Source organism: Neopsephotus bourkii, unplaced genomic scaffold (assembly GCF_033783945.1).
Source record: "Neopsephotus bourkii isolate Nb327-2 ecotype Australia unplaced genomic scaffold, CSIRO-AGI_Nbou_v1 NB_1234, whole genome shotgun sequence".
Lineage (NCBI taxonomy): Eukaryota > Metazoa > Chordata > Aves > Psittaciformes > Psittacidae > Neopsephotus > Neopsephotus bourkii.
Window position 1 is genome coordinate 5,164,927 of NW_026901719.1, and position 25,879 is coordinate 5,190,805.

General features: G+C 36.9%; 1 protein-coding gene across 7 annotated transcripts in view; it reads left to right on the forward strand.

Annotated features, from left to right (window-relative positions):
- CNKSR2 (connector enhancer of kinase suppressor of Ras 2) overlaps window positions 1–25,879 on the forward strand; it is a 212,526-nt gene that overhangs the window by 137,965 nt on the left and 48,682 nt on the right. For all 7 annotated transcript variants that reach the window (XM_061364565.1, XM_061364567.1, XM_061364564.1 and 4 more), the window contains 4 exons: window positions 14,800–14,848; window positions 15,635–15,807; window positions 17,948–18,021; window positions 20,542–20,613. In XM_061364565.1, the coding sequence (XP_061220549.1) occupies window positions 14,800–14,848; window positions 15,635–15,807; window positions 17,948–18,021; window positions 20,542–20,613 (368 nt within the window). The remainder of the gene's footprint in view (window positions 1–14,799; window positions 14,849–15,634; window positions 15,808–17,947; window positions 18,022–20,541; window positions 20,614–25,879) is intronic.

A 25,879-nucleotide genomic window follows, 5' to 3' on the forward strand; every position in this document is an offset into this window, starting at 1 on the left:
GCATTCTTTTTTCTTAAATATTTAACACTCTGTACGATTGACCATGTTGAAATGTATGACTTCGTGGGTATGCTTGCTGAATAATCTAGGTCTCTAAAGCAACCTTAAGTACAAAATACCAAAGAGTAAGAGCTCTGGGCCCTCAAATTGGGTCCATGTGATTCCGAAGACCATCACATGAAGTATTGAAGCTCCAGGAATCCAGGGTCTGCTGTGATATGGAACTACCGAAATCTTTGTTTTGAAATTCTCTCTTTAATATGCATATTCTGTGAAATTAAAAAAAAAACACAAACAACAAAACCAAAACCAAGACAAACAAAAAAACCAACCAAACATCACATATATAATTCCTTTAATTTTCTATTTTTTTTTTCCCCCCTTTTTTTTTCTGAATTCCCTGGAATAGAAACCATGCTGCTCAGTCAGCATTCAGGTCACATGTCATTCACTGGTCTTTGATTCTGTGTTACCTTTATTCAATGGTGTTTTCATTCACTTTTTTCTCCGTTGATATCAATGTTAAATAATCTTGGACTAAGTATGCGTTGCACTAATTTAAGGATGAATTCCCCTTACAATTTCAAGCCTCTTTCCTTTTGAATTTTGCAGCCATTGATGTGTGCAGGTTGATTCCCTTTTTACTGTGAAGGTTTTCTGCAGACAAGCAGCATTTGCAATTATGCTGACTTCAACTCCTTTCTTTTGTATCTGGCTTTTTAGAAAAGAAAAATCTTTGATCAAAATCTACACTGATGAGTTAAATTGCCACAACAGAAATGGTAAACAAAGTGGATGGGATTAAAAAATAACCATGGTAATTCAGCAGTGCATGGTGGTTGTTTATTTGCCTAAAGTTATTTTGAAAAACATCAGCAGGTTTGAATTGTTATATTCTGAAGTGATCAGAAGAATGTGGCAGTCTAGAAGCTTCCTGACCATCAGTATAGTAAATTTGCATAAAATCACAGGTTCTAACAATTTTATCTCACATCATTGACTTGCCATTCCAATCATGACTGTGTGGTCAATGTAGCATTTCAGCTATGGCCTTGAAGAGTAAACAGCGTTTACTTGTGTCCAATGAAGATAACTGATGGGATAGCTGATATAACAGTAAGAGAAAAGCTAATTTCTTATATCTGTGAAGTAATTATCTCTTGTATCCACTTATCACATTTTTTTAATCCTCACATACAAAGTCTCTCCACCACTTTGCTTTATTTTGTTTCCCATTCCAGAAAGTGTTTCCAGCCTGTGTTGACTTCTAGCCAAGTTGTTGTTTTTGCATTCTATTATTTTTCCTCAGTGTTGCAGAAGAAATGCCAACACAGAGTGTTAATGTTTTTCTTAAGCCAAGGCACACTGTTTGAGCTGTTGCTAATCTAGTGTGCAAGCAGGTGTTCAATGTGATCTATTACTGTAGATATAAAATGGTGCAGTTAAAATTGTCTTGAACCTTTGGGGCACAAGAAATTAAAACTCTGACACATGACTATAAGTTTTTAAGTTCATTATGTTATTCTGTATAGAAGTTTCTTTGGTACATTGTGCTTTGTTTTCATTGTAGGAAAATAATGTTGTTATTTAGAAGGGAGATAGTGTCATGAGTCAAAGGAAGATCCATATCATGTTAATAATAATCATCTCCTATCTGGATTGATGCAACTTTCCCTTAGTCTAGAAACAGAATTACTATGGGAAGAAAAGATTGCAGCCTTTTGTATATAGTAGTTATACAAGGAAAAGTAACCATGGTCACATACTCTTTCCAAACCTATACGAGTAAACTTCTATTACTGACCTTGCTTCTTCTCCCTTTCTGCCTCATCTGTTTGCCTTTTCCAGTGTATGATCATGTGTTCATATTTATTTGCCAATTCCTAATGACTTGTTTGTCATAGGAAAAGTGACAAACAAGTAACAGATTCTTACTTCTGATAACCTATTTAAAATTGTTTAATTGATTAGGGTTGTTTTCTTATCCATTTTATCTGTATTGGGGGGGAAAAAAAGCATGTTTATTAGCAAGATGTATCATTTAAAGTTCATGTATCTGGAACAGGTGTCCCAGGAACAGATGCAGGAAAGAAACAAAGGATTTGTTCCACAGGGATTTTGCCGAATCTACATGTGTAGATAGGTACATATGCACTGTCTTTAATGTTCCAGATTTATGTTAAATAACAGAAGAATTTAAAAAAGAAAAAAAAAGCCATCAGTTGCAGGGTTTTTGCTGAACATTCAATTATATTGGTGCGCTTTTGACAAAACTACTTTTATCCTGTTTAGCGATCTGTAACTATCCGTGTGGTTGGAGTGCAGCTCAGTGGCTCTTAACTCACATAATCAATTACAGCCCTTGCTGCAATGAGCACCTACAGAGAGCCAAGCACTTTCCTTTCTACTACTTTCTGCTAGTGAGGACACTGAGATGATGATGAGGGATTTGGCCAATGCTGCGATTTCAGTTATTTCTCTTTACCAGTCCTCCTGAGGTTTCTGTAGTGGTTCACCTCAGTGGGTTTTCTCAGAAGAGCTGTTTGGTCTGCATCATTCTGGGCATGCAAAGTTCAGTTGCAACAGTGATCTTGTTGAACATACTTAAGCAAAGATGATCTCCTCAGGGAAGTCGTAGATTCCCCAACACTGGACATCTTTAAGATTCAGCTGGACAGGGTGCTGAGACATCTAGTCTAGGTCTTGCATGCCTAGAATGGTGGGACCAGATGATCCTTGAGGTCCCTTCCTCAAGAACCTGGTGTTCTATGGTTTTGTGATTCTAAGATTTGCTTATTGCAAAACCCATTGCAAAATCAGTTTTTAGCCAGTAAGATAAATTGGAAAGGAGCAGTAACTTAAAAAAAAAAAAAAAGGAAAAAAAAACCCCAAACAAAAAACAAACCAAACTTTTCTGCTTAAATGATTCATTTTCCCAGATATTTTTTGCCACCCACCAACCCCTTCAGAAAAAAATATAGGAAAAAGTTATTTTCAAAATTTTGATTCAAAATTTAAATACTTAGGTGTTCTCAATACAAAGAGGAATTAACCTAAATGTTCTGAATTTGAAAACTTTAGTCTAACCCTACTTGAATGGTTGATTTGTCTCTTACTCTTCGTACCCTTTTTTGCCAAAAGGCTGAAACATAAAGTGTCTAATTTTTTCATAAAAATTCTTGAATACACATGTATTTATAATTTTTTTTCATTGTAGTTCTCAGTAACTAGCATTTAAAAAAATGCAGAACATAGGCATATTAGTTTCCTAATAAACCTGTGCACAATCTACCAATCAATTTGTTGTAAAATCTTATGAAAAGAAATGGCATCTACTAAGCACTATATCCTGAAAAAATATTAACAAAAAAGAAAAAAAACAGAACTACCCCACTGAAAAACTAGCATTTTATTTTAATTGTAAGCATTGTGGTATTTAAAGAATTTCAGTTTGGTGAAATTTTTATTATGGATACTTGTAATTAAACAAAAAATGGGTTTCCTGAAAAAAAAAATTGAAAATCAGTTTGCACAGATTTTAAGTAGGTGTCTGAAGTCTAGAATGTCATTGTACCATTACAGCAGATGGAGTTGGTACATTTTCTTCTGCAAAATATCTGAAGTCCAACTATGGCAGTATTTAAATGTCAAAGCTTCCTTTTCCTTTTTCTCCTCCCTGTTTTCACAAATGTCTATAGTTAGATTTGTTATTATTATAAAAGTCTAGCAGTTGATATCAAAGTCCAGTTTAACCTAAGTGCATATTGAAAAAAATATTTTCCGTAAGTATTCCATAATTTTTGTTAACATTGGAATTAATATTGCTTCTTCTCTATGGTCTTTCATCTCTATATATTTTTATTAAAATAATACTTAAGCTTGCAGAATGAATTCAGACTTGCAAGCGTCAATCGTCAGCAAAGGAAGTTTTAAACTCCTTGAAAATGTAAGAAATAGTTGATTTGAAAAAGATACTTGTGTTAAAGTTGAAAAACATTACATTTTTATATTCCCAGCTAAGAAACTGCAGTGGATTTCAAATAACTGTGCAGAAATTAAATGAACGTCATTGATGAGAGTTTTTTAAATGTTTTGTAATTGTGAAAAATTTTAGTCTATTCATTACCACAGTAAGAAAGGATTAAAAAGCTCATTTCTCTGCTGCTTTGTTGCAAGTTAGCCCTTTACAGTCTAAATATAATTGTGCATGCAGTAGCTTCCACTGTAAAGTTACAAAACCAGAAACCTCAACTGAAAGTGGCACATACTGTGGAAATTTCACAGGTGAAAAGAAATGTAATTTTTCATGACGTCTGCCCTTTTGAGGTTGGACTCCAAGCAGGCTCATGGGTGCCTCAGTAGAACAAGGCTAATAGCCCGAACTGCTGTGATACCCTAGTTTCTTCTCCAGGACTTGTAGGTTTATGAAGATTCAGTTTAGGTTGGCTCTGGTGAAAACTAAGCATTAGGAAATCACTCTCTGGAGATGACTGGACCATTTATGACATTTACATCCCTCACCTTAGGTTTTATAGCCTGATGGGGTTGTAAGAGAGCATTTTGCCCTGTTCTAAAACTTCAGCAACTCCTTGTCCACTTTCCCACCCATGAGCATGTAATAAGACTGTGACAATATCCTAGTCTACATGTGGAAATGGAAGGAGCTCACTGTTCTGCAGAGAATCAGAGCTGAATGGGCTTATGAAGTTACAGGATAAGCTCATTTGGAATTCTTTTAAGGACTCAAAGTCTATACAGAGGCAAAAGTGCTGGTAAAATGTTTCATATAGTGCAATGTGGAGTAGAACACTCAATTCCACTATGAAGGCATCATGAGCTCTTAACATATCCATTTCTCTTGTCAGCTTCCTCTTGTGTAGTTCAGATATAGAAGGCCTTTTGCTCTGAGAGACAGTTGGAAAGAACAATTAAGAATATCAGTAAGGGGAAGAAATAGAATGGAAAATTCTCACTAGTGCCTTCATGAGTCTGAAACACTGTCATGTCCCATTGCCTGTAGGCAGCTTTGAATGCCTACACACTGCACGCACTGGGTTTCTTTCAACTGGAGAGTCACGGTTTTAAGTATCTGATTCAGACAGAAGAACAGCATCTTCTCAAGCTGGAGTACTGGTTCCAGCCCTTGGCCAGCTTCTTCACTCAAAAAAACCCCCATATAAATGATACTGTATGTATTCCTTCCTTCAAATGGCAGCCCATTATAAATGTAACAAGAACAAAGAGGTAATAAAATTATTAATTATGTTGCTAGAATCGGTATAGGAACTTCGTCTAGGCCATAAATGAACTGTGTGACATATAAAACAAACAAGCCTGGAGAAGAGAAGGCTCTTGAGAGATTTGATAGTAACCTTTCAGTGCCTAAAGGGAGCCTACCAGAAATATGGAAATGGACTTTTTACAAGGGCCTGTAGTGGTAGGACAAGGGGTAATGGCTTTAAACTGAAAGAGGGGAGATTTAGGTTAGATATGAAGTTCTTCACTGTGGGGGTGCTGAGGCACTGGTGCAGGTTGCCCAGAGAAGCTGTGGCTGCCCCATCCCTGGCAGTGTTCAAGGCCAGGTTGGATGGGGTTAGGAGCAACTTGGTCTACTAAGTTCTTTTACTTATATGGAATAATACATGCATTCTTCATGAGGAATATTATTTCTGTCACAGATGAGAGAACATTTTCACATCTGCACTGCTTCTCCTTGAAAGACGCAGTTAATGCCATGAACTTTCTCTTACTGGGGAAGCAGTTGCCAGATTGAAATTTGAAGGTATTGAATTTGGGAGATTTTGCATGTATTTCTGTATACTATGTCATTTTTATTAGAATCCAGAGTTAACTATTGCTGCAAAACAAAATGTTCCAGGGATGAGGTGATATTGGTTTATGGGCCATCACAAAGCACAGCTGGAGGTTTTTGTGGAAAATTTTTATTTTCAACTTTCCCTATTACCTTCTTTTGCATTTGTCCTTGAGGGAAAAAATGGCCTGTTATAATTTCTTTCAATGACAAAGCTAGGGAATTCTTTAAAACTGAGAGAGTTACTGTAAAGGTCATCTAGTTCAGCTCTGCCAGTCTAGATTTATTCCTTACTGCATATGATATAATGCTTTGAAAGTGTAATTTTACATTGTCAAGGGATGTAGATCTGTAGACTAATAAATCTCCCAGCTCAGACCATTTCTTAACATCCTTTCACATCCCCATTCTGTATTTTTTCTGTTATCCATTTCAATTAATCATTCTGGGGCCTATACTGCTTTTATTAACTGATAGAGGACTTCTGCCTTTGTAGGAATTAACATTGTTTGTACAACAGGTAAGATACATTACCTGTAGCTGGTACAATCACAATAGCGCATTTGAGAGATTTACTGTTTTGGGTTTTTTACTGTAGAATACATGATTTAGTTCCTCAGTTAATTCCCCTTTGATAAAGAAAAGATTAAGCACAACATATTGTAGCAGAGAAGTGTATATGTCAGGCATTGTACAGAGGGGAGTCAGCATGAGTTGTCACTGCAATATGACAGGGAGTGTCACATCTATGAGAAGTTAGATCTAGTTCCTGACTTCTCAGCTGGCTCCTGTCTGTACCCCTTTCTGCACAGGGAAAAGGGAGGTGTTGGGCTATGAAAGCAGTGAACCAAGGACACTGGCTGGTGTGCGTCATGAAATTTGGCCTTCTGGAAAACTTATACTGAGTGGTGAAAATGATGTTGGAATTAAAGGAGCACAAGAGTACCATTTAATCAAAATGCTTTGACAAGCATCACTATTGTTTCTGAGCAAGTGATTTTTACAAAGTGGTGGTTTTGACTCTGCAGGAGTCCCTGCCCCATTCCTCTTCCCCGTTTACATGGTGGTGGACTCTTGAGCGTATTGCTGACACATAATGTGGGAGATTGTATGGCTGCACCTGGGCAGAAAATGGCTCTTTGCAGCAGCGTGGCTCCTGAACAGAAGTTGGTTTATTAGGTGCTTCTGTTTTACTAGAAAGAAGTGCTTGTTGCTTAGCGCCTGATCTCTGAGTCAGCCAATCCATCTCTGCTGCTCTGCTGTAGAGGAAAAAACCCTCATATTTTTCATATAGAGATAACTGCTTTTTGTTCATTCCTCAGGTATACCCCTTTACTTTCAGATTAACCCAAGCAGATAATATTTCTAACACTACAGAATTCTAACTTTAGAATGAAGTGTAAAACTAATTTTGTAAGATTATTTGTACCCATAAAGCCACCATAGCCAGCACAGAATTAAAAAACCTAATGTTATCTTTCCCCATCTTCTGAGAAATGCTGTTTCATCCTATGCTTAGAGGCCATTTTACTGAATTCCAGCAAGTAATGTGACTTTTATCCTGGAATTAACTGTTCTTTTTCTACCTTAATTCATAGCTGCAATTGAAGTGTTTGGTGTGAATATTAACAAAATGTATAATGGCTGAGGTACAAATGTTCTTTCCCTCATTGCCTCATGGAAACTTTTCCTCTGTTCAAAGTCGAAATGAGTTTTCTGTTTATTTCACTGAAATAATACTATGACCAACTGCTAACAGAAAATAGCTTGCAAGAGTATATCTTCCTTAAAGCAAAAATCTGTTTTCTCAGTTCTGCCCTCATCCATTACAGACCTCCTACATCCCCTGTACTTTTCTCTGTCACACTGTCAGGCTGAGCAATATAAAAGAGATCATGCTGAGGGACACAGCAGTGTTGCTGACTTTCCTATAGAAGGACCTGTGTATGTACTCTTTTCATCATAAGCAAACACGTAGGTGTTGTAGGGGGGCAAGGGACCTTTATTAAACCATGGGCCTGTTGCAAAATTTTGTTAATGCCCTGGGGTTGACTTCTGTGGTGTTTTACAGTAGTTATCTCCCCAGAAGGTTCAGGATCAGCTACATGCTGTGCCAATGACCACTTCTCTAACATAGGTGACCTGCAGAATGTTTCTTACAACTGCTTGGATAGTCTTATAATGTGTAGATAAACATACAGAGAAAAATCTACGTTTCCTGTGAATCAGACAGAAATTTTCTAAGCAAACCCAGATTTTTCCTGGAGGAAATTGTGTCATTTGAAAGAGGTTTGTTTGGTGGACTGATATTTGCTGTAGGAGCAACACAGCAGGGAACTAGCACTCCACAAGGCTTCTAGAGTGCAGATGGGATGATTAGTCTCAGCAATACTTTGTGAAAGGACAAAAGGCAATGGATATATATTGAAATTCAGGAAATTCCATGTAAACATAAGAAAAAACTACTTTTACTATGAAGATGGTTTAACTGGGGCAGGTTGCCTATGCACTTTGTGGAGTCTTCATCTTTAAAGATACTAAAAGCCAACGGAACACAGCCCTGAGCAACCTGCTCTAGCTGACCGTGCTTTGAGCAGCAGGACTGGATAAGAGTCTCCAGAGGTACCTTCCTGCGTCAGCCGTTTTGTGGTTCTCTGGTCCAATTGCTTCAGTAAGAGATGAAAATGGGAATTGTTCTGGGGTAGAAATCAAAAAAGGGTAAAATGCTATTTTGTAATATATGACAGCTAAGTTTCTTTTTCCCTCTTAAATAGATGAAGTCGAAACATACACAGTGATGGAGGAACTGGTGTGCCTTGGACTTTTCCCATTAAGGAATACATACAATTCTGGAGCCCAACTTTCTCTCTCAGATGACTCACTGTCAATAAAAACAGTGTGGGAGGTGCCAAAATTACATGTTTCAGAGTAGATATAGAGCAGAAGAATGATCTCAGAATAAATTATTCTAATGAGTAGTACTTGTCAATTTTTTTTATCCTCATCTACTTCAGGCAACTATGACAGTGCTACAGTCCTTGTTCTGTTAGATGAAAAGACAGTGGGGGAGTATGAGAACTCTCATTTAAATTTGATACTGTCCAGATTTACTGCTTTGATGTTTCAATTAAAGAGTCCTGTGGCTTAATGGCTAAGAAGGAAAATCCCTGGTGGTGGAAAGCAGGACCACTGTGTATTATTTTCTCACATGACCTGATGATTTAAAAACCACTTATTTTTCTAAGTTTGGCTTGTGTTATGCTAACAGTTTTGCACAAACAATTTGTACTAGCTTGTGCAACTGCAAATTTGCATCCAGTTAATGCAACATTTTCCACAGAAAATGCAACTGCCCCCTGTATTACAAGAAAAAGTTTAAGTCTGGGAGAATGAATAAGAATCTCTGAACAGAAAAGCTGTACTTGCTGTCACATTTCAGACAACCATAGTTCTGTCCTTAGCTAGCATATTCTTCCTGAATAAGCAGCTATAGGAACAGCTGTATGAAAAGATTAGACATCTTTGACAGTATCAGCCCTTGTAGACTACATAATAAGGGCAACAGCCTGCACAGGTAGCATAGCAATTGCGTACAACAGAGGCAGCTAGAAAGTTTGCAGCTTCGGGGTCTCAGGCTACATTTTTTACAGTAAAAAGGTTTTAGTATATTCCTCTTAAGACACATGCTGGCTTTTTATCCTTGTGGTCACTAACAAAATGCATGTATTTGGAATTCATGGTCAAAGCTCCAAAAATACAGTAACCCAGTTAGAGCTGTGACCATGCATGATAGATGTTATAGCCGTCTATCTATAGATAGATCTAGTAATTTGTAGAAGCCTTTCATGAAGCTGCTGTGGGGAGGGAGAGAAGGAATAAAAACATGGCCTTTGTTTGTCAGGTAAATGTAGAAAATTATCTTACCTAAAATGAATTTTTTGGCTGCTGCCAAGGAAACTATTGCTTTGCCAAATTTTGCAAATACAGGTTCATTTGGCCTTAGTGTTTAAACATCTTTTTGCAGTTCTGAAAAAGCAAGACTGAGTGAGGAGGAGGAGGAATATGGTGTGTAGGGTAACATATCAAGCCGTAAATTCTGATATCTGTTCTAGCAATGACTGTTAATATGTCTGTGCCTCTCCCAGCCTATTTGCAGAACCAGTGATTTATGCTTCTCTCTGACATGCCTGCCATTTAAAAGAGAAATACGCACAGGATATTTAGTATAATGACTCTGCCTTACTTGTTGACATTATTTTGTTTGTACTACATAATCTCACTTTTGAAAGTCTGTACATACATAATGTTCATACTGTGTATTAGTATTACATGTTTTAGGCTAGAACTTAGTAAATACCCAGGTCTGATATTTTTATTATAGAGTGTGCTTAAGAGGAGAGAGAGCTGTGCAGGGAGAGCAGAAGTATCTGTTGCCAGTGTACCAAAAGATCAAGATTTGATTCAATAAATTTTGCTTTTGGGAGGCAAGACTGAAGGTTTCAGGGCATTTTTAATCAACTGTGTCATCCTTTTTATTTAAATCACTTTTCCTTCAAACTCACCATGGATTTATGAATGGCTCACATATGATGACTGTTTTGTCATGAGCCTGTGACTTTAGCATAGGAAATATTTCTGGATCTGCTTTCATAAATTTACTGTCGTGATTTTGTATTAGATTGTCTCTTACATACACCATCCCATTTACTGTATCTGCATTTTACCTGGCCAGACTGAAGCCTTGCTTTTGGAAGGGTTATGTAAACTAGAGCTCTTGCAGCAAATGAAAAATACTACATGCACAACTGTAGTGCCACTTAGTACTGATTTGGGGCAACTAAATACTTATAGCCACAGATAAATTAGAGAATATCGGATGTATGTGAGAAGTTCAAAATCCAGAGGTAAACAAAAAATTAATAATTATTCAGCAAAATGTAAGAAGAAAAGAGAATAGAGTAGGATTTGGAATAATCTTAGTGTTTGTGATTACAGGAAAAGAAGCATTTCCTAGAACACCCTGCATGACCTGAGAAGTTGGATATACAAAGCATGAGATGTTTTCTGCTAGCAGTCTCTGAGCCCCAGTCAACAACAACTGTTCAAACAAGGCAGTGAAGTCTTTGCCTTCCTAAATAGGATCATAACTTAGAGCATAGTCTTTCCTTATCCCATGTTTTAGTGGGTACCCTTTTGAGTGTAGTTTCACCTATAGATGCTTCATTTGATCCTTAGCCCTCATAACTCATAACAGAACATCAGGTCATACTTTGTCTCTTCTCTCCTATGCCAGTAAAGTCCTGTGTGGCCTTTCAGCTTGTCCTTCAGAAGCTACCTTGCAGATGGTCTGTGTGGACTCAGATAGCTTCAAGACCTAGCTGACTATGAACAGTAATCTTTTTGCTTAGTTTGAGGGCTAAACACAGTAACAGGTTAACACCTGCTCTTGCTGTAAACAAACCATATCTGTTGTGAATGAAATTCTGCTACTGATTGGCAGGAGGTTTCAAACTGAGCTGCCAGAGGTCATCTCTCATCATACCTTTGTAACATGGTGCTTGAAAACTATATTTTCCACAAATATCTACAAAAGTAATACTCACTATCAGTAGCTCTTAATGGAGCCTAAATGAGATTGTAAACAAATAAGATTCTGGCAAAATCCTCTATTGGGTGTACCCTGGATCATGACTTCTTATACTGGTGGGTAGTGTGACAATGTAATATAAATAGCTTAGAGTTTTTTCCCCTTTTCACTCTTTTAGCTCTGAAATTTTGACTCTCAACACACCAAATGCAGAGAAACATGTATATGTGGTGTATCAAAACAACAAAAACAGAACATTGCTGGTGTTCTCAAAGTATTGAGTGTGAGAGATCAATCAAATAATTGGAAGCACCACCTTTTCTAGATACTGTCTTTTCCATCTGCAGCAGAAAGTTCCAGTAATCACAAATGTTACAAGCTAGTCTGCTGAAACTAGAGAAAGTTATCTTACAGAGACAGAAGAAAACTGTCTGACTGTAAATAGTTCCTTTGTGTCTAAACTTGAAGCTTGAGAAAAATTGGATTTGACTGGAGCTCTCAAAAAAACTGTAAAGATACCCGTCATTTTTCTTCCCAATCATACTGAGCTGAAATTCAGGCAGAAAATTGGGGATTATTATTTCCATAACCTGGTTCTCTCTTCCAGGTTTCTGAAAATGAGCAGGTGCAAAATCTCTGCAGAAAAGTGAAGAAACAAATAAGAACTTGAAAGAGGATTTTAGGAGCTGTCAAATTTAGTGCTAATTGTTATGGCCGATCCAGATCGTCAGAGGAGCTTCAGTTACGGTCTTTTATTTTGGTAGACCTACAAATTCTGTCACCATGAAGGGGTTCAAGTAAATATTAGAAGATATCTATTTTTTGGATATGGATGTAGTGTTCCATGGACCATACATGGAATTTATATTAGATCTTAGAGAAGCTCTTATACAGGAATAGTTTGACCCCAAATCTTTAGACTTCCTCCTCAGTCTCTTGAAGTTTGGCAAAATAACCAGTTGTCCCAAATCAATAGCACTGGCTTCAAAGCAAGCCTTTCTCTGAGTAGGAGGAAGGACATGACTTCATTCATCATTCTATGATTATAAACAGCACTGAGAAAATGGCGTCAAGCATTAGCTAATAACTTGGAAGAGGCTGCAGATTCCATCCAATGATTTCCTAAAAAAAGCAACAGAAGAAGCGCTTTTAGATTTCATCCTCATTGTTTGGGTTTTTATTGCATATTATATATTATATGTTTTACATATACATCTTCCAGGTTTAAAAAAAAAAAAAAAGCTGATGCTGTTTTTGCAAAGGGCAAGCCAACTTGAATCCTGAAGTCTATGTAATCTAAAGTGTTAGCTACAATCACTGAAGATGGTTTAATAGTTCCCAGGAACTTCTCTCAGTTCTAGATTTTGTCCTTAATTACAATTTAATTTAATGAGCTCATTTAGAATAATAACTGAATTTAATAAAACGTTTCTATTTTGCAATATGCCATAATGTATAAAAAAATGGCTAGACATTTAAATTACATGCTGTCTTCCAGTTAAAACCTGATACCCCTTCATTACCCTTTCTTCCCCAAAACTGACTCAGAAGTTCTGAGGTGAGAGCGCACGTTTGCAGGTTCAATTTACAGTTAAAACATTTAAAGATCAGGCTTTTCATATTGTTCTAATCTGCTTTCATAATCAGTTATAAGAAAACCAAGCAAAGGTTTTCGTTTTCTGTTTTGGCGCTGTGAAAACATTAGTACAGAAAAGTCAAGCAGCAGAATGAAATTGTATGGGTTGTGAACTAAGAAGTGCTAAAGTTTTGGGTTTATATGCGTGTGTGTGGTTTTTCAACCACTTTGGATTAGATAAGATTTTCAAAGTATCTAAGAGAGAGTTACTTACACAGTTCTGACCAGTCACTCTGGTTCCTGGGCCATAAATATCTTTGTCCTACGAAGGTCGAAATATTTTATGTGACTTAAGTTGGGATGCAGTTGCTGTCTCAGCTTGCTGAGAGCTGGTGCTGATTGAGATGATACCAGAAGCAGAATTAAAAAAAAAAAAAAAACAGAGCCAGGGAATAAAAACAAATGGACTCCTTTTTTGTTCCCAGTGGAGGCCTATTTTGGCTGTCTGAGGTGGTAATACAGGTGAATAGCTTTCTTTAGATATGGTCTACAAGGGATCAGCACATCTTCTAAGTCAGTTAATTTTTATGCATTACACTTAATTATTGTTGTATTGCTGGCAATTTATCCCCATGGACATGTTAGTATTTGCTTCTTGAGAATGTCTCAGCTGTGAAGCAAGACATACCTTGGTAGCTGAGCTTCACCCTGAATGAGTTCAGCTGAATGCTAAGTGGGGAGGAGGAAATGAAAAGCAGATTTTGAATTGGAAAGGTAGCCTTGTAAGTTGGGGTAAGGGTTTGTCTTACCTGCAAGGAACAGGATTTGGGATTATAGGGCTGTCAGTGCTTTTGCTTAGATTTATTTTTATCAAATGGTACAAAAGCTTTTTTTTTTTTTTTTTTTTGTTTTTTTTTTGTTGCTCATGGTGAACTGAAATAAGAATTTTAATACTCGGACACTTGAATGTCACCTTCTCTTAGTTTTAGCATTCACAAATACATTTGTCTAGAGAAAACTAAAATTCAAAACAACTAAAATTATGTCTTTAAATTTTGGAGTGATTAATTACAGAATTATTTTTTTAGTTCACTGGAGTGATGATGATTATATAAATCAAAGTTTTTTACCAAAAATGACCATGGAATATGTTAATATGTGTTGCCATTTTTAATAAGCTAGGATCTTGAGTAAACAAATAGTTTCTTTCCTGTCTCACTGGCAAGGCAATGGGGTGGTTCATGGGAGTGGATCAATTGGAGAGAAATACTTCCAGTCCAAACCTGATCAAATGGAAAGTGGTTTCTATTTCAGGATATTTATTTGGGAGACATTTTCACGGTTGTGATTTAGCAGAATTTTATGGATATCTTTAAAAATATTAGGCCCGTTTCTGAGCAAACTGTCTGATGTTCTAAAGACCATCACATAAATGCCTTCACACCTGCACTAGGCAGTGTTAATTTGCATATTTGCATATTTATGTCAAGCAGACCTTAATGAGATGCTGTTTAGAAATGCAGTGTAGCTTCACTATTGTACTAACCAAAGGGAGACATTCCTTCCTCATTAGCAGTAACTTCAGTTGTTGGTAAAGTAATTTGTGGTCTATTTTAAGATATTTCACTGTGTGCTTTTGCTTTACAACCTTATGAGCAGATGAACTAAAATTACCTTTTTTTCTGAGGCCTAGAAGTCTGTTGGCTGGTGTTACCTGGTGCTGACTTCAGTGTTCACAATATTATACTTCTTTTATAACAAGGATGTGGTTGAATATAAACACTGCATTTTCACTTCTTCCATTTTGATTTTTATTTTTTTTAGACATTTCAGCAGTCTTCTCTACAGCAGAAAAGTAAAAAGAAGAACAAAGGTAAAAATTAAATTTGCTTTCATGTATTGGTAGGAAGGGAATTGCCAACATTAATGTTTATAGTATTGCAGTATCTGAGGAACTAGAACTTTTTAGCTCCTATTCAAGGTTTAGTTCATTTGATCATGTTGAGAAGCTGTTAGTACATGTTGCATATATCTGATGGTGGGGGTTTTTTGAATACTTAGCCTCTAGCATCTTTGGGGCCAGGGCTATTTTTTCCAGTTGTGTGCATGTAATGCCTTATTGTGGTCCTTGCTCATTACCTAAGCTGCCAGGTAATTTATAGCATGATAAATTGTCCTTTTGATTTAGAAGTACAAAGGCCTTAGTTGCAAAAGCAGTTAAAAAGAGAGGGTTTTGAATACCCATGAAGTACTTGAGTAGCTGTATTTGACAGCCAAGTGTGAAAGTACATGAATTTATATGCTGTGTGCTTTAATCTGATGTGAAATACTAATTTTTTTGAAAACTAAAAATAACCGTTTTTCTGATTTCAAATATCTTGCCTTTCTTTTCTCTATAATATCTTTCTGTCTTACCCATAGAATATGAGCTTTGTGAGGTGCTGAACATGGTTTGGTTTGATTTGTTTTTATTTTTAACTTACTGTGCCTTACATAGACTTTGGGGTTGAAATAGAATGTTTGTAAAATCTATTTATGACAAATTGAGGCTGAAATTTTTAATTGATTTTCTTAAACAAATACATAGTGCTTTCTAGCTGGCTGTCTTGTTGATTTAGTGGTCAGATCAAATGCTTTCACATGTCCTTGTCATTTTCAGCTCCTATTCCAGGTAAAAGCAAAAGAAGAATCTCATGTAAAGATCTTGGTCGAGGGGACTGTGAAGGCTGGCTTTGGAAAAAGAAAGATGCCAAGAGTTATTTCTCCCAGAAATGGAAAAAATATTGGTTTGTCCTGAAGGATACGTCTCTATATTGGTATATCAATGAAGAGGTGAGCATCTATGCTCATTGCTTCAACAAATAATCTATGTACTGCTGTTTTTATGGTTGAGTGGGAAGCCAGTGCTTTGAGTGCTCATGTATGTGAATAATTTTATCCACCCAAATAATCACACTGAAATTAGTATTGACTGACTGACTAAATTACCATTAAGGTCTAGAGATATTTGATCCTTCAAATTCACTATGTACTAAAAGGAGAAATAACACATTTTCCTGTGTCCTGCTCTCACCAAATTAAAAAAAATCTATCTTCCAACCCTTGAAAGGGAAAAGGTAGTTGTTTAATCCTGTCATTCAACCTTAGTCATGGGGGTGTAAATTTTAATGATGTACGGCCTGGTGTTCCTTGTTTATCTGTGCTATTGAAAACACCAAAACCTCTGGCAGTTAAGGAAGATGCTTTTCTTCTCAGCTGAGTTCTCCTTCTTTGTAGCTTTTGATAAGCTTTCAGTGCTCATATATGCTGAACTTAAGAGTGCTGGAACAGCCCAACTGAATTGTGTGCAGCTTTGATTGTGCAACATGTTCTGCATTAATGCATGTTTATTTATATCAGATTTACCAAGAAAACTTTTTGCCAGTGGGTTAGGAAACGTTAATTTAAAACTCTATTAGTTCATTAATAAATATACTGAAGTAAAATCATTGCCGACATGTAGAGGCACGCAGTCCTGGAATGGTTCTTTCAATCACTGCAGGCATTCGTGCATATCCTGCTTAAAATACTGTGAAACACAACTTTTCCCTGAGTATACAGAAAGCAAGTTGTTCCATGAACAGTTACTGAAGCCTGTTTTGCCATGGACTTATCCCATTTGTGCGTTGATCCCATCTCCATATCAGTAACCCTAACTCCCTTCTCTCCATCCTCCCTCTTCAAAGTCTATTACAAAGTGTTCATCAGAGCAGTAATTTGTATCTACAACTACGATGAATGGTCACCAAACATGGCCAAGGAGCATGTGGAACTACTGAGTTGTGCTTACTTTCCCATGGAGGAGGCAATGGTCTGACCACCTCTGTCCCCCCTTGTCCCAGTTTTCCTGGGACTTGCTGAGAATTGGTTATTTTTGAGACCTCAGCTCAATCATCAAAGTGTCTGCAGTCACCAATAGATTCACAGGCTGGTGAGAGGAGCGTCAGTGGCAGATGGACAGTCAAGTAAACAGTGGTCTTGCCAAATTCTGTTTACTTAGCCAACCATGCAAAAAAATAAAAATGGCAAGATTATTCTAAACAGTGTCCTTTTGATTTTAAAATGCCTGCTAATGCAGAACCTGTTACAAACGTGCACCTTCTACAGCTACAGTTCCAGTTTTACATGCTGATTTATGTCTTCTATTTATTTATTTTTAAGAAAGCACATAGTCATATGGGCTGCATAAATACCTATGGAGATTCTGGGAAAAATATGTAGTTCAGTGGAATTCCTTAACATATAACATTTGTGTATGTTAAGCTTCACTTTCATGATCCTGTGTTAATTTCTCATGCAAAGTTATGAGCAGCTAAATAAGAGAGTCTGTGTTATTGATGTACTAGTGGCTTAAAATAAATAACGCTTTCAAATTGTGAAGTCAAAGGAGACAATATCTGATAAAATGAACTATGAGCAAGGCTTTAGGGGAGGGGGGAGGAAGGACAGATGTCTTCTTCCTTAAGTGTTGGAGAGAGATGAAAGTAGCTTAAGAGGTACAGTGCCTCTTAGATGTGATATCATATAAAGATGGTAAACAACACACATTGAAATTGCTTTTTTCCCTGTTTCTTACAGTAGGCTGCATTTCTCCTTACTAATTAGTCCATCTTTCCCCCAAATTAACTAATTACAATAACTAATTGCCTGAATACATTTGGTCATCTTCTGTATTTTCAAACGCTGCTTCAGCTGTGAAATTGTTTGAGAAAGCTGGGTATTTAAAATTGCATTTTACACCAAGGGATCTCTCTTACTATTTTGGCAAAAGTCCCAGTGACTTCGGTAGGCAGTTTGCCAGAGCAGAGCATACATTAGTATTCCTTATGTAAGAAGCTGGAAAGTGAAAATATTTTTAAGTTTTCAGTGTGGTGGGTTGGTTTTTTTCCAACAAACCCCTTAACAATAGTAATATCTAGAACTACCTTTGCAGGATGAAAAAGCAGAAGGTTTCATCAGTCTACCTGAATTCAAAATTGACAGAGCCAGTGAATGCCGCAAGAAATAGTAAGTATGCTCAAAAATTATGCAATTACACAAAAGAAAAAGTGGAACAAAGGATAAGGTTTTCCCTTGACCCAGTGACACAATGGACTTTATTAGAATGACATTTGGTTGTATCATAAGTTCACACAGAAGAGGCAAATTCAGTGTGGTTTCTGTGTGCTATCTTTCCTGGAGAAGGTTTTTTTACTTTATCATGAATCACAGTGCTTGACTAGAGCCATATGAATTAAGAGCAAGAAGGCTGCTTGGCTGCTTCTGTCCCTTTACTTTCCTAGTTTTCCTTTCTTTTCTTTTCTGTGCAGGTTTTTTTTTGCTGTTTTTTTGTTTTGTTTTGTTTTGTTTTGTTTTTTTGGGGGGTGCGGAGGTATTTGGTGCGGGTTTCTATGTATATGTGAGATACCTTTTGGCTCAGTAAAGAGTTTAAAGCATAACGAAATCCAAATAAAATTAATCCAAATAAATAATGGCCAGGCATCAATTTTTCATGTAACTCCAAATTAGTGTCATCTCAAAGAGTGTTGTTAGTCCTGAGACAGAGTAAAAAGAAGAAAATGACAATGTTTTGCTGTATTTTTGAAAGGTCTTAAATAACTTCTCACCTAGCTGTGTGTTTGCCTCTGTCCAGATCTGTGCCATTGCACAAATCCATTTCTTGTTTAGACACAAAGTCGAGGATATGTAGCAATGTGACAGCTCCATACTCCCACAGGGATATTTTTAGAGTAACTAGTGTTGAAAACTTTTTATATTGACTTTTAATGCCTGTTACTGTTCTTTTAAGTCTGCTAAGACTGTTGGATCACTGATATTTTGTTGCAAGAGTAAATTGGTATGGTTTGCAAATAGCAAATTGGAAACTATCATGAAGAGTACAGTTCATCCTGAAGAGATATGTAGACCAACTGATACAAAGTCAGTGTCTTCTTTAGAACTGTATGTACTACAAACCATACCATGTAAAATGGTATCAGTTGGTCTACATATCTCTTCAGGATGAACTGTACTCTTCATGATAGTTTCCAAGAGCAGAAAATGAAAACTTCATTAACAACAACAACAAAAAAAGATACATCAACTTGGACTTACTGTGCTGTGTCCTTGGGCCTTATTTTTTCTGTTTTGTTGGGGCAGCAGCATAAAGGCAACTCAGTCCTCAGAATTGCACCCTGCTTACATTGGGGCTTTGTACCCGATTTGGTACCTGTTGAATAGTAGAACATAAAATGTGGCTATGAAAATCCCTTGCTTCAGTGGGAGATAAAAAACTCTTAAGAATCCAGATAACAGATGCTGTAACGATTTTAAGAAGTCAAGTTTTGGGTCTCAGTAACCTGATAATGTCTTTCTAAACTGAGCAGATGTCCCTTTATGCTTTCACTTGCATAACATTTTGTCATACTGTAATGCTTTTTGTCTCGATTTCATGTTGCCTTCACTAGCAATACCTTTTGTGGACATCAATTTCATATCCCTGGTTTCTTAAAAATCTGGTTCCGTATATTTGCATATGTATACACACAGAGAGACATATATATTGAAAACTGCAAGCATGGTACATGTGAAGTACATCACCACCATTTTTCTGATGACATAATGGATTATATATGTATATAAAGAGATATATAAAATAGCTCTTACTCTCTCTAATCCATTGTGTCTCAGAAAAATGGTAATGATGTTCTTCATGTGTCATGTTTGCAGTTTTCCTTATTTTCTTTGGGGCTGTTAACGCATATTTTGTTCTTATTTTAAGAGAGACCTTCAGGCTATTCTCAAAAATGATTCTTCTGTACTGTAAATTATTAATTGCTTTCAGATCCATTTTCTGGATCCTCAAGTACTCACCATAAATCTTTATCCAACACAGTCAGAAAATGCTTTCTAGTAATTTATTTCATATTATGTATGAAATGCAGTAATTCTCTCAGCCCAGTCATGTTGATTACTTTAGTGGAAAGAAAAGAAGAGCTGTAATTGCCCGTTGCTTAGAATGACCTCAAGATTGAAATCAGTGTTGATTTATAACAGCTTTTCAGAAGTCAATCAGCGCATCATGTTCTTCTGTTTGAAATGTAGTCATTAATGGCTAAAGGTAATCTGAAGGTCACTGGGATGTGAGAAATCACCAGGACTAAGAGTTTTTCTATTGTATCAAATAAATTGTTCAGTCAGTTTTCTGTTCAGAAAAAATTGACGCCTAAAGGTACATCAGCAAAGTTACTTGATACATGAAATTATATCCTTAACTGGTTAACTTTCTCTAAATATAGTACACTACAGGTGATTGTTGAACAATATTTATGCACATATGGATAAAACATTATTTAGAAATATGTAGTTCAAGAGCACTTGGTGAAGTCTGGCACAATTCTAAAAGTTATATGTTTATATATTGTTTGGGTACATCTGACACCTCAGGAAATTAGAATGCATCTCATACCTTGGTGACCACACTATTGTACAGTTTAAAAAACAAGAGTTGTGCCATTGCATTTTTATAACTATGTTTTTCCTCTACAGTGCATTCAAAGCCTGCCATCCTAAGATCAAAAGTTTTTATTTTGCTGCTGAACATCTAGATGACATGAACAGGTAAGGAAAACTAGGAAAGTTCAAGGAACCGTTCCTTAAATGTGACACTTCCTAAAGCTAGTAATTACACAGTGATAATAATTTATGTGCTGATCTAAAAGTTAAGTTTAATAGCTGAGAAAATAATTGCAGAGTAGCATTGTTTCTGAGTGGTTGCATATGCTAAATATTCAATTCATGCAAAAATTACTTTTTTTCTTTAAACAAAGGTTTGAAGATTTTCAGAAACAAGATTCCCACTTTCTAAAAAAAAAATGAACACAGTATGCGAAATAACATCCAAACACAATTTCAGAATTCCAGGTTTTTACCTTTGGTTGTGCAGCACCTACAAAGGTGCAATATCTCCAGCTCTGCTTCCTAACGTATTCCCGAAGATATGTGATGCTTGATCTGTGGACGCTTCTATTTCTGGTCCTGGAGAGAATGACAAGTTGGAGAAAGATTTAAAGCACTTATTGATCTTAATTCTGCCAGTCTGGGAAAAGGAGGTAGAGATTACAAGGAATTTATTTTGCAGATTCTCTATATTGCCATGAATTTAACCCACACATTGAAGTGAAAATTTGGTCGTATTGAATTTAGTGGAGAAAATTCTGGGAACTCAGAAAAAATCAAGGCCTTAAGTCCTAGTTCTTTGGGTATTGCATTTTACTGAATCTGTTTGAGGCCATTTGTGCAATTTTTTCAGCAAACTGTTTGAGACTCGAGCACAAAATAGACACAGTTCCTTCTAATTCATTCAAATGGTAAATTAAAAACATGGATCTCATGTCTGTTCCAATATTTGGGAGTTTATTTCATTTTTTTGCACAACATAACTTGAAATTAATTCAGTTCAGAATAATACATCACAGACTCATAGAATCAAGTAGGTTAGAAAAGACCTTTAAGATCAAGTCCAACCATTACCCTGGGACTGCTAAGTCCACCACTAAACCATTTCACTGAGGACCTCATCTTCGAGGGATGGTGATTCCACCACTCTCCTGGACAGTCTTTTCCAATGCCTGAACACCCTCTCTGTGAGAAAAATATCCCCTAATATCCTGTCTAAACTTCCCCTGGCACAGCTTGAGGCTGTTACCTCTTGTCTTATCACTTGTTACTTGGGAGAAGAGACCCATTACAACCTCCTTCTAGTTAATTGTAGAGAGTGATCAGGTCCCCCCTGAGCCTTCTCTTCTCCAGACTAAACAACCCCAGTTCCTTCAGCCGTTCTTCATAAGACCTGTTCTCCAGGTCCTTCGCCAGCTTTGTTGCCCTTTCTTGGACCCACTCTAGCACCTCAATGTCTTTCTTGTACTGAGGGGCCCAGAACTGAACACAGGATTCGAGGTGCAGCCTCACCAGTGCCAAGTACAGGAGGACGATCACTTCCTAGTCCTGCTGGCCACACTAGTTCTGATACAGGCCAGGATGCCTTTGGCCTTCTTGGCTGCCTGGACACAATCTGGCTCATGTTCATCTTCATCAATCAACACACCAGGTCCTTTTCAGCTGAGCCACTTTCCAGCCTCTCTTCCCCAAGCCTGTAGCATTCATTGGGATTGCTGTGGCCCAAATGCAGGACCCGGCACTTTGCCTTTTTGAACCTTATACCATTGACTTTATACCATTGACCATGAACTTATACCATTGACTTGACCTTATACCATACTGGTTCATCAACCCAGCCTGTCGAGATCTCTCTGCAGAGCCTTCCTATCCTCAAACAGATAAATATTCCCGGCCAACTTGGTGTCATCTGCAAATTTACTAAGGGTGCACTCAATTGCCTCGTCCAGATCATCAAAGAAGATATTAAACAACACTGGCCTTAACACCAAGCCCTGAGGGACACCACTAGTGACTGGTTGCCAACTAGATGTGATGCCATATACCACCACTCTTTGGGATCGACCATCCAGCCAATTTCCAAGCCAGCAAAGAATCCACCTATCTAGAGGTGACAATCTCTGGATAGAATACACCTATCCAGAGGTGGCATACCCTATCACAGACAACACAAATAAAAATCCATTACTGCAACCTGGGAATTGTTCCATCTTAGATAATGTCTGTGGAGATCCTTGCTGAGCAAAATTGCTCTTAAAATAGAGGAAAAATAAGATAAAACTCAACCCATAAAACTGTTAAGTAAGTTCTATAATCGTGGTTTAATCTCTCCTGTGTGTACTAGATTCAGCTATCTGGCAGAGGACCTTCAGGGTACTGCCAGTTCTTTACTGATAATATTTGACTGGAAAAATATGCCAGTACTACAGTATGCTTGCTTTACTTTAGAAATAGCTGTCTGTTAACATTTCTTCAAAAGTTGATGCATGACTAAGGCTTACTTTAAAAGTCTCTCCTCTGAAAACTTAAAACCTTTTTATTTGTTTGTAAAGTTTTAAGCTTGCTTTTCCTTGATAATTCTGTCAAGCCAGTCAGTCAAAATGCAGTTTGCTGCACAGCAAACAGAATAATAGCATGGTCTATTTGGCATAGCCTCACCTACAGTGGTAGATAAATGATTTGTGTCAGCAGGTCCTCAGTCAGTATGACAAGGCACCTTGTTTCTAAGGATAAAAATTTATACATTGTTCAGTAATCAGAAAGAAGCAACAAATATGCATCAGCTATTTAAAAATATATTGGAAGGTCTGAAACCCAAGAATAGAAAATTTTTATCTTCCCAACACAAATAGTCTTTTATCGAATTTCGAAATAAATGCTCATTAATTCATTTAGAATGAACTTGTCCAAATTTTGATCTGAGTTATACCCATGTAAATTTAAACCAATTCTGTCGATGTCTATGGAATTACTTGACATTCTTACATGGAAATACTTGCATTCTGCCATCAGAGTCTCACCAAATTATTGTTTTTTCCTCTTTGTTTAATGTATTAGAAAAAGTTGTTCACTTTCACAAACATTGAGCTAACTCAATATATTGCAAATAAAAAAACGGATTACTAAAAGGTAATCTTTCAGATGCAGACATAAAATAACTTCTTGCCTAGAAACATTTTGTAACCTAACTAAAGGCAGAGACATAATCAAGTTATTAAGTAAAAATAAGACTGTTTTGATCATCTTCTGTTCTTTTTTTTGTTGGGTTTCTGACATGCATTCTGATATGTATTACACAGTAATTTCAGTTGTGTTTATACTTGGAGCAGAAAAAACGAAAGTAGGTAACTGCTCATACATAGTCTGACTGAAAGTTCAAAATGGTTCAATTCCTTCATCTATGTATAAAATGTTTTAGCTGTTGTGTTTGGGGGGTTTTTTTAAGTGTTTGCAGGATATGAAGTTTTTGTTTGTGTGTATCTACTCACATAAAATGGGTATTTTAATCTCAGGTAACTCTGTCACTATTCAGATTTTCTCACTACTTTTATGACTGTGCCACACCATTATGCTGGTAAGGAGCCTGGAGAACTATGAACTTTATTGTTGTGCTGTCTGAAATTCCTTTCATCTGCATGGTTGCAGCAGCATATAACATGTTTAGTCTGGGTGAAAAGGACAGAATATCTTTTATTGATGCAAAGTGCTGTTTTGCTAGTTTAACTGTATAGTCACAGAAACATCTTGCTTGAAATTTCATTGTTATTCCCATTCCAAGGAAATATTCTGATGGAGAAGACAGTACATATATTTCTACTTGATGATAGATAATATATGTAACTTTATTTTTATTTTCCATGGTAGCTTTGCCTGCTGCTATATGGACCAAGTATTTGTTCTTTACTCAGAAATCCTGATCATCAGCTCACAGCCAAATGCATCCTTTTCAGGGTTGGCTGGCTTAAATACTTACAATACTTTTTCTTCCTTTTTATTCCAAACTGTCCATTCTTTTTAACGATGACATATATGGCTGCCAAAATTATACCTTTAAGGCAGGGAAATACAGTCAGTAACTTCATGTGGAATATTTGTCTGAGAACTTCCTTGACCCGCTGTCAAGGAAGTAGCTGTAGCTGAACTGTACTCTTTCTCTTTTTTGTGACGTTGAGTACTGACATTTGTAAGAGTTTTCTTCCTTAGTGTTGCTTCATGATCAAGAGGAAAGATGACAAGTCAGCTTTTAGTATTAGCACATGAGAATGTCTCTGAAAGGTTTCAGTACAGAAGGCCTCTGAAAATTCCACAGGCCTCTTCATTCCAGTTAAACTGCATTTGGGTACTGATAGACACTGTAAGGTTTCCATAGTTCCATAAGCAAGTTTGTCCTCTGTCCTCAAGCTTTATGATTATGGACAACATGACACCCTTCTTTGACTGAAAGCATTGCATCTACCTGCAGGATGAGATAGGGTAGAAAAATAGTTCCTTCTATTTCTGAGAGTGCCAGTACTGTGCATTTTTCTTTACAGAAAGATTGACTTTTTTTTAATCCTGTTGTATGTGTCGTAAAATTGTTGTAATTAAATACTGACAAGAAATGTATGTGCTATTCTTAAAAAGAAGGGGAGGAAAAAAAAAGGGGAAACCTAGGTGACTGTGGCATCTACAGTGCCACTGTATTTACTATCATACCTAACAAATAGATTTTGTAATTCCCACAAGAAAATTAAAGCTGCAGTTGCAATAAGGAAGGAATGCTTCCTTGGCATCTTGCCCTCAAAAAGTTACAATGGCTTCCAGGACACAGCACACCACAGGGAAGAAAGATTTAAATCTTCCTGTGTCCTATGGCTCTGTATCTTTCAATATTCATGGTGAGGAATATCTGTATAACTGTGCTTTGAACTTTTGTCCCCAGTAGTCTTCTTCCATTCTGCAGGAGATCTTTACCCTGTGATACCAGCCCAGTGTGTTGGATTTCTCATAGGATTCTAACTTCAATGAGCTGTAATTCTAGCCATGTTTTATTAAAATAATATTAATTCTTTAACCATACCCATTCTAACCACATCTGAACAAGCTTTAGCCTCCACGCAGAACTCAATACCATTTTAGTTTCTAAACTGGCAAACTGCTCAAAAGCCATGGTTGTTAACAGATTACAGCCACCTCAGTACCTTCTCATTCAGCCCACGTGCATTGCAGGTGATACTCCAGACCACGACACAGGTCATGACCTGCACAAAATCATTAAATGTGAAGTCGGTCTGCTGTCTCTGTCTCAGACTGGTATACATTTGCTGGGTTCTCATTAGATTATACTTTTCAGAAAATAACATTTTTCTGGAAACTGACTTCTGCCATAGCTGTAAGCAGTGTCAGTTGACTGTCAATTATGTGTTTGTTAATTTAATTGGTAACCTCA